Source organism: Erinaceus europaeus, chromosome 19 (assembly GCF_950295315.1).
Source record: "Erinaceus europaeus chromosome 19, mEriEur2.1, whole genome shotgun sequence".
Classification (NCBI taxonomy): domain Eukaryota; kingdom Metazoa; phylum Chordata; class Mammalia; order Eulipotyphla; family Erinaceidae; genus Erinaceus; species Erinaceus europaeus.
Window position 1 is genome coordinate 26,586,591 of NC_080180.1, and position 13,787 is coordinate 26,600,377.

The window sequence follows — 13,787 nt, forward strand, 5'->3', positions numbered from 1 at the left end:
GGGGTTGTGCGGGCAAAGCCGGGGTTGGGGCCGCCAGGGGCTCTCTCCCCCGTGTCCCCCACTGCCACCGCCCCCAACCTCTGGCACTTTGAGGCCTGAGGGGAAAAAGTGAAGGTCTTTTGTACAACCTTTGGTTATACAACTTCTTTTGTATAAACCAAACCCCCTTTCTTGCCCCCCTTCTTTCTCTCTCTCTCTCTCTCTCTCATCAGGGTCTTGTTTTTTCATAAAACAACAAGAGCTGAGACAGCGTTGACAAGAATGAAATTAACAACCACAACAATGGTAACAACAAGGGCAACAAAATGGGAGAAAACAGCCTCCAGGAGCAGTGTATTTGTAGTGCAGGCAGGAACTGAGCACCAGCCATAATACAAACAAACAAGCAAAAAAAAAAAGAAAATAGAAAATAGAAAAGAAAGAATAGAAAAGAAAACTAGAGCTGAGAAGTGCTCTGGTAAAAATTAAAATATAATATTAGTAATAATATAATAATTTACTAAAAGTAAGTTGAATCAAAAATAACCTCATTTCTTCCTTTTGTTCTTTCATAGCTAGGTGTAGGTGTGTTTAGGAAACTGTATACCCTCCTTGAATGGCAGCAGCAACAACAGCAACAGCAACAGCAACAGCAGCACAGGGGGAGTCTTCTAGGAAAGGAAAAGTAGACCTAACTGTCCTTCCTCTCTCTCTGCCACCCCACCCAGGTATATGTCTGTGGCTAGGTACCTGCAGTACAGATACACTGCTGCTAGAGGCCATTTCCCCCTTTGTATGGCCCTGGTTTTTTATTATTGCTGTTGTTATTATTGCTGTCGTTGTTGTCTGGTAGGACAGAGAGAAATCCAGAGAGGAGGGGAAGACGGAGAGGGGGAGAGAAAGATAGACACCTGGGGGGCTTGACTGTAGCTATGTGGTTTGGGAGCACATGGTACAAAGTGCCAGGACCAGGGTGGGCATCCCAGGTCAAGCCTCTTGCGTGGTGGGGGCAGGGGCGGGGTGGGGGGGACCTCAATGAAGTTGTGAAGGAGGTCTTCTTCTTGCCATGTGTACTTAACCTGTTGCACTACCACCTGGGGCTCCCCAGTCCCTCCATTATTTCCAGAGAGAGAGAAGGGTGTGAGGAAACATGAAAACCACACACCTCTGCCTTTGGAGTTCCATCTTTTTTCATCCTCAGTGTTATCACTGTGGTTTTTAAGAATTTCTTCCTATGATTTGAAAAGTTACATTGTGGAGGTCCAGAAGGTTGTGCAGTGGATAAAGTATTGGACTTTCAATGATGAGGTCCTAAGTTTGATCCCTGGCAGCACATGTACCAGATTGATGTCTGGCTCTTTCTCTGTCTCCCCTTTTATCTTTCTGATTCAGAAATAAGTACAACCTTAAATAAAATAAAATAAAATAAAACTAAAGTGACAAACCATTGTGTCCTTAACCCTATCACCATGTAAATGGATAGTTTTATTGATGCCTCCATCTGAGGGCATATGTCACATAAGGAGACTGAAGGCAAGAAGGGAGAGAGTGAGAAAAAAATTTAAAAGGGTAGTGGTAATGGAGGAGGAGGAGTAATGGGGGGGCAGTCAATGAATTAAAGTGAGCCAGTCAATTAATTAATTAATCATAAATCAATTTCTTTCTGAGCTCATAATGGGTGTATTAGGAAACTATATACCCCTACAAAAGGGGAGAGGGGTGAATTCTTAGAAAAAAAAAAGAAGAGGCCTAATCCCTCAACCTTTTCAGTGTGTGTGTGGGGGGGCAATGTCAATGTGTAAATAGCCTTTATACACACAGACACCAAAATCTGTGGAGTTCCACCTATTTTCATCTTTGTTGCTGTTTTGTACACTCTTGGATGTTCTTATTTTAAATATCAAATGATATTTTAGTCTGATCCTTTTCAGATCACATGCAAAGAAATGGCATTTGTCAGCTACTCTCATCTCTCTCTCCCTCCCTGCCTTCCCAAAAAACTATTTTCTTGGAGATGGGACTTAGAACAAAAAAGTGTGTGTGTGTGTGTGTGTGTGTGTGAGAGAGAGAGAGAGAGAGAGAGAGAGAGAGAGAGAGAGAGAGAGTTGTGTATACACCTGTTTTTTGGTAGGTCACCCTCTTCTACACTTTTCATCATTAACTAAGGAATAGATTTATCACAGAGACTCTCATGCCTGAGTCTCTCAAGTATCACATTCAATTTCCTACAACCCCCTAACATAAAGGAGAGATGAGCAGTGCTGGGGTGGCAAGAAGGAGGATAAACAGACTTAATTATATATAATTATACATATAATTATATTTATATATATTTTCTATTTTAACCATAAGAACGGAGGCATTGAAATAGGAAGATGGGAACACTGGTCCTTTCTGGTTTGACAGTGTTGTGCTCACAGGAGACCTTTCTCTTTCTTTCTTTCTTTCTTCCTTTCTTTCTTTCTTTCTTTGTTTCCTTCCTTCCTTCCTTTCTTCCTTCATGGGAGTTGTTAATGGTTTAGGGTCAAGAGAAAAATAGAGCAGTTTGTACATGTACAACATGTCTCATCTTTCCACATAACACTTCAACCCCCTCTAGGTCCTCCTTTCCCATCATATCCCAAGAGCTGAACACTCCCCTGACCCCCACCCCAGAGTCTGTTACATAGGTGCAATACATGGGAGACTGACATCTTTCTCCCATTAATATTTCAATGCTGGAATCAAAGATATTGTGCATGGCTCTGCCTCCACCTCCTCTGCCTGTGTCTGTAGCCTCAGGCTCCCCATCCCCGCTGAAGAAATTTCTTTTATTTATTTTATTTTCCATGGAGAAATGACCACTGACCAAATGTTGGGGAGATGGGAAGGAGGAGGTGTGTCTTTTCTAGAAATCAATAGTGTTTTTGTAAGGAGAATGAATGAGTGAACTGGATCTCAGCAGTGTGGACCATCCTGTCAATGACTTCATTCAGATGCAGATAGTCCCAGCTTTGGGGTGAGATGGTCTTTCTTTCAAAGTTGGACTTTATCCTCCAGCAGTACTCAAGTGTTGTTGCTGTTGTTTCCAAGCTGCAGAGAGGAGGGAAGTGGGTAATGAAATGTGTCTGTGTTTTTTTTTTCAAGTTGAGGTAGCTAGACCTGTTTTCCTGAAGCCAAAGTAGTCCAGCATTAAATTTAATGGGGGGTGGGGGCGATTGAGGTTTGTAGGGGGAGGAGAAGGAAAAATTAAAAGAGAAAGGAAGAAACCAAAGAAAGGGTGGACCGTGAAAGAGCATAATGTTTATGCAAACAGACTCAAGCACTGAGACTCCAAGGTCCCAGGTTTCAGCCTCCACACCACCATAAGCCATAAGCATGTGCTGCAGGTGGTGGGCAGCAATTCTGGGAACAGGACAAGGAGTACACCCTGCTCTGAGGTAAGTGGGGACTGGGGACTGATAAAAGCAGTAGTTTTAAGAAATGTTAGAAGTAGTTTTAAAAGTTCTCTTTCATGCAGTTGTTTGTTAAGTGCTTTTAGTATAAGTTGTTTGTGGTGTGAGATGAAAAATTCCTTTCCCTTTCCCCCCTTGGAAAACAGGACCTAATCAGTAAAGGCCGTCAGTTGTTTTGCAGGTTGCTTGAAGGACCCTGCATAGGGCAAGCTGTATCAGGGCCTTTGCACAGGGTTTGAGGAATGCTGTTTTCCTGGATGGGTGCAGTAGAAGGCCGGATGGTTATAGCAGATGGCGGGAGGATGTGGTGACCCTACCTGGCTAGATTCTATTGGTTGTGTGACTTTGCAATGTTTGAAACTAGCCCGCGCTTTGCTTTGAATGGATCATGCTTTCATTAAGTTTGAAATGATTGGGTTTTTGTGTTCTCTATAGCCTGTTATTAGATGTAGGTTGATAAGTTGATGTGTTCCCCCTCCCTGAATGTATTCAGAAATCCTATAAATTGTGTGGTTTGAGCCTGTTCGGGGTCGAGCTTGGTGGACTGCCACCAGTCACCATCTCGGCCCGGATTCAAATTCGTGAATAAAAATCTTTGCTTCCTTGCAGTAGATGGTGGTTAATTCTCGCTCTGTAATAGGGACCAGGGACCAGGGAAGGCTGAGGGGCTAGTCTGAGTCTAACCTACCCTGCCACCTGTCTGCTCTGAACTGAGCTGAGCACCAGCTTGGGGAGCCCAGACTTGGTGTCCTGGGAACCTGGGTTGGGGGCAGGCGCTGCCCCAGTTTACCCGATTCTTCAGGTGGCACAAAGGGCACCCCCAATGGTGGGCAGCAGGCTTGCCTCACCCGTGGACAGAGGACCCCACTCCCAACAGTGCTCACCCCTTCCTTGGGCTGCACAGTTGGCCTCTGGAGGAAGGTGTCTGGTGTCTTTGCATCCCACCTCTCCTGTGATCCTCCACCCCACCCCCTGCACCTCTACCAGCAGGAGCCCCCACATCACTTTTGTTTTGCCAGCTTGGAGGGAGACTGGTGAGAGAGGGTCTAAAGGGTTTTTGTTTGCTCTTATAATTGGTCTCTCTCAAGGGTTAGCAGAACTGTGGGAAAGTGGGGTCTTCCTGGGAAATTTGTACACCTCAGGGTGCACACAGCTTGCAGCTGAGGTGAGAGGTCTGAGGCAGAAATAGAAGACTAAAAGTTCGAGTCAAGAGGGTGAGTGAAAACTGGTGTTTTGGGAGTGGAAGAGATCACTGAGAAGCGTGCAGAGAGAAGAGAAAACACCAAGCAGGCTGCTGAAGCACAGGCTCTCAAGGCACAGCCAGAATGGGAGCACAACCCACTGGAGCAGGAGTGCTGTGGACTGGTGACTTCCAAAATTATTAGATAATAGTGGTATAATTACTCACCCTTCTTACCACTGGGGGTCTGTGCACCCCCCCAAAACCCCCCTACACCATGGAAATTTCATTAATTCTCCGAAGGTCACAGATATGGGTTGACTATGTATAGTCCCCCTTCAATTCCTTTTTGAAAAAAATATATTTTATTTTAATAAGGGGGAGAGAGAGATACAGAGAGAAAGAACAGAGCACTGCTCAGCTCTGGTTTATCTTTGTGCTGGGGATTTTTTAAATATTTATTTGTTCTCTTTTGTTGCTCTTGTTGTTTTATTGTTGTAGTTATTATTGTTGTTATTGATATCTTGGTTGGATAGGACAGAGAGAAAATGGAGAGAGGAGGGGAATACAGAGAAAAGGAGAGAAAGACACCTGCAGACCTGCTTGAACTCCTGTGAAGTGACTCCCCTGCAGGTGGGGAGGGGGTCTGGAATCAGGATCCTTACACCAGTCCTTGTGCTTCATGAAGATAGAAAGCAAGAGAGAGTGGTCCGGGTGGTGGCGCAGTGGACAAAGAATCAGACTCTCAAGCATGAGGTCCTGAATTCAATCCTACCTGCAGGGAAATAGCTTCACAAGCAGTGAAGCAGGTCTGCAGGTGTCTATCTTTCTCTCCCTCTCTATGTCTCCCATCCTCTCTCCTATATAACGACAACATCAGCAATAACTAATACAACAATAAAGGACAACAAAAGAAAATAAATATTAAAAAATTAGAAAAAATTCTTTATAATTTACCACATCAATATAATATTAAAATATACTTCTCTACTTATGAGTGAGAGAGAGAAGAGAAAGAGAGCCAGAATATCACTCTGGCTTGTGTGATTCTAGGAATCCAACTCACACCTCCTGCTTGTAAGTCAGGCACTCTGCCTGCTGAAAAGTTTCCTTCATAGTCTCTGATTTAAATGCTCTCCCTTGTCTTCTTTGCTCTGCTTCTGAGATGCCCACATCCTTCTCTAGATATCATCAATGGCTTTGTGGGCCTCAAAGCTTACACTGTGCATTCTGTTCCTTTTACTAACTAACTCTCTTAATTTCTCACCTTTCATGAAATGCTCCTCCTAGAAGTACAAGCTCAGGTGACACTCTCTGATCCACATTTCCACCTCCACCCCACCACAGGATATCTTTTCTTACAGTCTTCCCCCAGCCAAGAAGCCTATATTTCCATGAACTCAACAGTGATTCTTAAATCCAATTGGATATATGCTACATAGATGTCAGTTTACATCAAGTGGTGAGTCTTCCTACTTGACTTTTTTTTCTGTTACCAGATTTATTGGTGGGGCTCAGTGCTTGTATGGTGAGTCAACTGTTCCTGGAAGCATTGTTATTTTCCCCTTTATTTGATAGGACAGGAAGAAATTAAGAGGGATGGGGGTTATGGAGAGCCAGAGAGACACCTGCAGTACTTGCCTCACCATTCCTGAAGTTGCCCCCCCTCCTGAAAATTCCTCTCTGCAAGCCCTGGGAAGGAAGGACTTGATCCTGAGTCCTTGCACATGCAACACATAGGCTTAACCAGGTGTACCACCACCTAGCTCCCATTTTATTTTGTCTGGAGTGCAGAGGAGTTAGCTCTTGAGAAGATTGCATAGTTAGTTCTTCTATCATTCTTAATTCAAGATACCCCAAGAAAGTTGAGCAGTCATTTTCTTCAAGGCTGGCCTTCAAATAGGGCTGGGGAAGGGTTACTGTCCTTCCACTTGATGAGCTTTGGGGAACAGAGTGACATTGTCCTTGTAGAATGTCATTTTTGGAAGAGCTTTAGTAGGATGGGTGTTACTTCTTTGAACATCTTGTATAATTCATTAGCAAAGCCATCTTGTCCTGGGCTCTGGCTGTTCTTGAAGAAACTCTTGTTCATTATAATGTTATATTGTCTCAATAAAAATCATTTGAAAAATCTCTTTAGTGTTCACATAAAACAAAAATATATTTTGTCCATATTTATAGATTATTCCATTTCAATTATAAAATTGCAAATGCCCAATAATTTTCATAATGCTACTGATGGCAATAAAATATTTTAGATTAGAGACATATATTTTGATATGTACTTTGATTTATTATAATTATATTTTGGGCCCGAAAAAATAGTTCACTGAATATGGTGTGTGCTTTGTCATACACATGGCCCAGTTTCACTTAATTATTTTAATATTTTCCTGAGCACTGCTTTTAGCTATGATACTTGAGGAAGTGCTAATGCTATTTCTTCCTTTTTCCCCCTTCTTTTATAGGTGTTGTAGTCATTATTGTTGTTATTATTGATGTTGTTGTTCTTAGATAAGACAGAGAGAAATAGAGAGAGTAGAGGAAGTGCTGGGCTAGCTTTGTGGGCAGGGAAAGATGACCAGGGACTCATGGCTGAGTGTGATGCAGTTCAATCTTTATTACTGGGCTAGCTTCACAGGAGAGAGACTCTCAGAGCTAGAAGGCAATCCCATATGTGTTTAATCAGAAGAGCAGCTGTATTTGTTTATACTGGCCAAGTAGGGTGTAAACAGGACGTGATGTAGAGAGGGTGGAGTGAAAAAAGAATGCAAACTAGTGGTGGAAAACAGGTTTGAATAGGAGAGGGGGCAGAGCAAAAGAGAGTTCGAACCAGTGGGATTAAACCAATGCCCTGCAAGCAGGGCGGTTCCCAGGTAACACAGTGATTACATAAATAGACCACAGCAATAAGCAGTGCAACAGAAGGGGTCTTAGAAGCAGAATTTAGAAGCAGACCAACAGGGAAGACACAGGGGACAGAAAGATAGACACCTGCAGACCTGCTTCACCACTTGTGAAATGACCCCCCCTGTGGGGTCTTGAACCGGGATCCTTATGCTGGTCCTTGCACTTCACACCACATGTGCTTAACCAGCTGTGCTACCGCCTGACTCCCCTAATTCCTTTTTTATAGCAGATCAGCGAAAATTTGTGGTGTCAGTATTCAAGAACATCATGTTTCTCTGTGTTGAAAAACAAGAAGAGTCCCACCTCCACGAGAAGCGCCGTGGAGGGGGCGGCCCTGGCCGCTGGAGACCCGCGGAGCCAGCCTCCGCCAGCTGGCCAGTGGGAGCTCGTCCTTCCGGTGCCTCGGGCCTGCAGCGGCGGCCACATGGAGCCCGTTGGCCCGGGGGAGCAGCCGGTCCTGGAGGCCCGGGTGCACTTCCGAGTGAGCAGGTTAATCATGGAAGCAGGCATCAAGCTTAGGATGCACTACATCCCCATTGCCACAGCCTGCACCATGTACCACAAGTTCTTTTGCGAAATTAGCCTGGACGCCTATGACCCCTACTTGGTCGCCATGTCTTCCCTCTACTTGGCTGGCAAAGTGGAAGAGCAACACCTGCGCACACGTGACATCATCAATGTGTCCATCAGGTACTTCCACCCCAGCAGCGAGCCCTTGGAACTGGATGCTCGCTTCTGGGAGCTGCGGGACAGCATTGTGCAGTGCGAGCTGCTCGTCCTTCATGTTCTGCGTTTCCAGGTCAACTTCCAGCACCCACACAAGGTGTTCAGTGACGACCTCATCAAGCCAATCATTGACAGCATCGTATCTGATCTCATTCAGATCTAACACCTTGGGCACAGGTATCCCCTAGGGCCTGCCCTGGGTCCCCAGGAGAAACCCGAGTGCCTGGCCCCCACAGGCCCATCCTGGAGGGTTGGCAGGCATGGACTGCCGAGGGCTGTGAACGCTGCTGTGGAAGCATCTGTGCCTGGTGGCCCGGGCCTGAAGCCATACCTGCAGAGGGCTGGCCTGAATGTAGCTGGCCCCATTGTCAGAGAGGACAGCAGCTGTACGGGAAGCCAGCTTACTGCACAGGAGATCAGAGAGCAGATGGGAGTGGAACCTTGGGGTTTTTTAAAGCCAGATTTTAGCAAGTATGAAATGTACAACCCAGATGGAACTCTATTTTGTGTAATAAAAGATGATTCTAATTAAAAAAAAAGAAAAACAAGAAGAGGTTAATGGGAGACATTTTATTGTATATAGACTAATGAGTAGTTACAAGTTGTTAATCGTTTAGTCATTCATTGAATAAAACTTCAAGAGTTCTCAATTCACTTTTTTCAGTTGATCTTCTATTGTCCATTGTCATATTACCTTGTAGTTTCATGTGATTCCGTATTTGTATGTAGAGAGAAGTGATAGCATCTAGGAAACATGTTCAAAAGCATTTAAAATACAGCCCCTAAGATTTTATTTTGATAAATTTATTAGTCACATTGAAATTATCATCTATTCTTCCTAGTTTTTAGTTTCCAAATGTTATGTGACTGGAGAATAGATGACAGTTTTTTTTTTTTTAAACATAAACCTATGGTGATGTTTAAAAACTATGGAAGCTGTTTAAGGTGGCTTGCAGCACTGCATAGAACTTTCTGGCAGGTTACTTTTTTATTGCATAGGATACAGAGAAACTGAGAGGAGAGGGAGATAGAGATGAAGAGAGAAAAACACCACCTGCAGACATGCAGACCTACTTCACTGCTTGTGAAGTGACCCCCTGCAGGTGGGAAGCTGGGTTCTCTAACCAGGATCCTTGTGTGGGTTCTTTGCTTCATTGCTATGTGCTCTTAACCCAGTGTGCGACTACCTGACTCCCGCTGATAGGAATCTTGATCCTAGGTGTCATGTATACCAGCGTGATATTCTGCTTCTAGCTCATTAATGAGTATATAAGTGTATCTACTAATAAAGGGATTGCTTTATCTCAAGTCATTTATATGGAAGAAAAAAACGCTCAGGTAAAAAAATGTCAATTTATTAGTGATCTTATGGTTTGAAACTCAGAAATAAATGGAATATTTCATTTGTCTTTTATTTTCAAAGAAAAAATAATCATAGGGTCTGGTGCCGGAGCATCCACTTAGTCCTCACATAGTGCTATGCTCAAAGACCCAGGTTCCAGACCCCACTGACCACTGACAGGGGGGAAGCTTCATGAATGGTAAAGCAGCTGTCTCTCTGTCTTTATCTCTCTCTGTCTCTTGTTCATTTTCAATTTTTCTCTGTCCTATCAAATAAAAAATAGGAAAAGAAAAGCAAAAATTAGGGCAGTGGTAGATAGCATAATGGCTATGCAAAAGATGCTGATGCCTGAGGCTCCAGTGTGCCAGATTCAATCCCCTGCACCACCATAAGCCAGAGCTGATCAGTCCTATGGCTACAAAAATAATGATAATTATAAAGTAATCTGGCATGTTTGCGAGGGCACACAGGGGAATGATAATTTGTGGATCTTGCCTTTTGTTTTCATCTGATAAACTGGTGATTGTGTGCTACATTGCCCTTATTTGTTATCCTTAAAGGTAAACTCTGGAGGCCAGCTGGTGATGTACATGGTTGAGTGCTCACATTACAGTGCACAACAACCCAGGTTCAAGCCCCCAGCTCCCACATGCAGAGCAATAGCTTTGTGAATGGTGAAGTAGGTCTACAGGTGTCTCTCTCTTTCTCTACCTCTCTATCTTCCTCTCCTCAGTTTCTTTCTGTCTATCCAATAACATAATAATAATAATATAATATAGTATTCGAGCATGATAGTGACTTCTGCCCGCTCACCATAAAATAATTTTCCTTGAAACTCTGGTATAGTAGAGTAACATTGTGAAGGTGAATGTTACATGTTTGATTGTGAAGTTCCAGGAGACATCTTTGCAGGTGATGTTCTACTCTCCTCCCCTTTCAGGTGGGAGCCCCCTTCAGTGACCCCAGAAATCCATGTGTCTCTTACGCCTGCCAGCTGTTCTCCTCTCCCCTTGCTGGTGGGAGCCTCTTTCAGTGACCCCAGCAAGACCTGTGTCTCCTACTCCTGCCAGCTGTTCTCCTCTCCTCCCCCTGCAGGTGATAGCCTACTTCAGTGATCCCAGCAAGCCCTGTGTCTCCTGCTCCTGCCAGCTGCTCTCCCTTCTATTCCCCCTGTAGGTGGAAGCCTCCTTTAGTGACCCCAGTAAGCCTTGTGTCTCCTGCTCCTGCCAGCTGCTCTCCTCTCTCCTCCCCCTGCAGGTGAGAGCCTCCTTCAGTGACCCCAGTAAGCCCTGTGTCTCCTCCTCCTACCTGCTGCTCTCCTCTCTCCTCCCCTGCAGTTGGGAGCCTCCTTCAGTGACCTCAGCCAGCCCTGTGTCTCCTCCTGCTCCTGCCAGCTGCTCTCCTTTCCTCCCCCTGCAGGTAGGGGCCTCCTTTGATGACACCAGCAAGCCCTGTGTCTCTTAATCCTGCAGCAGATGAGCCTCATGGCTGTTGTCCAGAACTTCCCCAAGAAGGCCTGGTGCTCAGAGGTGAGCTGTGTGTCTGTCTGATCACAGGGATGGCAGTTTCTCATGCAGACACCTGCATAGCTGGCCTTAAGACTTCTGCAAAAACACCTTGGGTTAAGTGCATGTAACCAGTGTAAGGATCCTGGTTCAAGTCCCCAGCTCCCTACCTGCAGGGGAGTCGCATCATAGGCAGTGAGGCAGGTCTGAAGTGTCTATCTTTCTCTCCCCCTCTGTCTTCCCCTTGTCTCCCCATTTCTATCTGTCCTCTCTAACAATGATGACATCAGTAACAACAACAATAAATATAACAACAGGAAAAACAAGGGCAACAAAAGGGAAACAAATAAATATTTAAAAAAATAAAAAGTAAAACAGAGACATCTGCACCTGACTCATAGATTTCCTACAGGTTCCAATTAAGCTATGTCCCCCTTGGGGTCTGGAGAGATAGTATAATGGTTATGCAGATGACCTTCCTGCCTGAGACTCCTGGGTCCCAAGTTCAATCTCAATAAGCTACAGTTGAGTAGTCCTGTGGTATTAATATATTATATGATGATATTGCATCTTTGGGTGAGTGTAGATAGCATAATGGTTATACAGGAAGCCTGTCATGCCTGAGACTCCAAAGTCCCAGGTCCAATATACTGCATAACCATAAGCCCAGAGCTGAGCAGTGCTCTGGAACAAAAAAAAGAGCAAAGAAAAAGACAGAGAGAAAAAAGAAGAGAAAAGAAATATATATTGAAGCCTCCAATCTCCTTATAATAGCAAGCACAATTTTTAATTTTTCCACAAAGCATTACTCTGCTCTGGTTTCTGTTGGTGTTGGGGATTGAACCTGGGACTTTGGAGCCCCAGGCATGAGAATATCTTTGCAGAACCGTTATGTGGTCTTCCCCCAACCCTGAATATTTATACCAGAGGTATAATTACAAACTCATGAAAAACTTAATCTCCTACTATTCACAGGAATTAAATTACAGAAAGCATTTTACTTTTTTTAAGAACTGAAAATAACTTTGTTATTCAGTGACTCTTGGACTAAGGCCAATCATTTTCTTTTTAATTTTTTTAAATCTTTACTTCTTGCATAGAGACAACCAAAAATCAAGATGGAAAGAGGAGATAAATATGGAGAGAGAGAGAGATGACTGCAGCCCTGCTTCAACACTTGTGAAGCATTCCCCCCTTCCCCAGAGCACTGCTCAGCTCTGGTTGATGGTGCTGCAGGGGACTGAACCTGAGACTTTGAAGACACAGGCATAAAAATTATCTTTTTAAATTTATTTTATTTATTATCTTTATTTTCCCTTTTGTTACCCTTGTTGTTTTTTTATTGTTGTTGTAGTTATTGTTGTTATTGATGCTGACATTGTTAGATAGGACAGAGAGAAATGGAGAGATGAAGGGAAGACAGAGAGTGGGAGAATAAGATAGACACTTGCAGACCTGCTTCACCACCTGTGAAGCGACTCCCCTGCAGGTGTGGAGCTGGGGGCTCGATTGGGATTCTTGTCAATCCTTGCACTTCATGCCACATGCCCTTAACCTGCTACACTACTGCCAGACTACCTTTTTTAATTTATTGGATAGAGACAGCCAAGAATTGATATGAAAGGGGGGTGATAGAGAGGGAGCAAGAGACAGAGCAACACCAGAAACACTGCTTACCCACTCACAAAGCTTTGCCCTGCAGGTGGGGACCAGGGACTTGAGCCTGCATCCTTGTGCATTGTAACATGTGCTCTCAACCAGGTGTGCCACCACTCCACCTGGTTCCTACTTGTTTATTTTTTACATGAGATGCTGATAGGTTTAAAGATACAATAACATGCTCTGTGAGAATTTTTTATTTATTTATTTATTTATTTATTTTTTATTTTATTTATTTATTCCCTTTTGTTGCCCTTGTTGTTTTATTGTTGTAGTTGTCGTTGTTGGATAGGACAGAGAGAAACGGAGAGAGGAGGGGAAGACAGAGGGGGGAGAGAAAGATAGACACCTGCAGACCTGCTTCACCGCCTGTGAAGCGACTCCCCTGCAGGTGGGGAGCCGGGGTTCGAACCGGGATCCTTATGCCGGTCCTTGTGCTTTGCGCCACCTTCTGTGAGAATTTTTTATCAACAAGGAAGTGACACACCTGGTTGAGTGCACATGTTATAGTGTGCAAGGTCCCAGGTTCAAGACCCGGTCCCCACCTGCATAGGGCAAACTTCACAAGTGGTGTAGTAGATGTCTCTCTGTCTCTCTTATCTCCCCTTCCCTCTCGATTTCTAGCTGTCTCTACCCAGAAAAAAAGATTGAAAAGAGTGAGTGGGATTTTACAATATTCACCACCTGTGAAGCGACTCCCCTGCAGGTGGGGAGCGAGGGGCTCAAACCGGGATCTTTAAGCCGGTCCTTGTGCTTTGTGCCATATACACTTAATCCGCTGTGCTACTGCTGGACTCCATGCTTTTTTTTTTTAATGGCACATCAGGAGCCAGTAGTTAGCTTCCTGCCAGACTATACTGGGTGCTAGTTCCATTTCTGGAGGTGTAGGGTGGGCTCAGTGGGTGTTGGAGTAGAGCAGTGGTTTCTCCCTCCATTTTTCCCTCTTTGTCTTTGCTTCTTTTACTTACTCTACATAAAAAGGGAGAGATCGGGGCCAGGTGCACCTGGTTGAGTGCACACATGAAAATGTGTAAGGATGTCCAGCAATAACC

At 44.3% G+C, this 13,787-nt stretch overlaps 1 protein-coding gene and 1 long non-coding RNA gene across 3 annotated transcripts in view; one reads left to right on the forward strand and one right to left on the reverse strand.

Annotated features, from left to right (window-relative positions):
* Positions 1-2,274: 2,274 nt before the first annotated feature.
* LOC132534625 (uncharacterized) overlaps positions 2,275-13,787 on the reverse strand; it is a 156,037-nt gene continuing 144,524 nt past the window's right edge. Inside the window, exon 2 of the long non-coding RNA XR_009546345.1 lies at positions 2,275-3,051. This is a non-coding gene — a long non-coding RNA (uncharacterized LOC132534625). The remainder of the gene's footprint in view (positions 3,052-13,787) is intronic.
* Positions 4,058-13,787, forward strand: part of LOC103127007 (cyclin-Q-like) — an 88,981-nt gene continuing 79,251 nt past the window's right edge. Inside the window, exons 1-2 of one of the 2 annotated variants that reach the window (XR_009546341.1) lie at positions 4,058-6,055; positions 7,730-8,783. Coding sequence is in view for 1 of the 2 variants with exons in the window: in XM_060178780.1 (XP_060034763.1) it covers positions 7,928-8,392 (465 nt within the window). In the remaining variant the exon portion in view is untranslated. Of the gene's footprint in view, positions 6,056-7,729; positions 9,572-13,787 lie in introns of those variants that run through there. The other variant, XM_060178780.1, reaches the window with a different exon arrangement.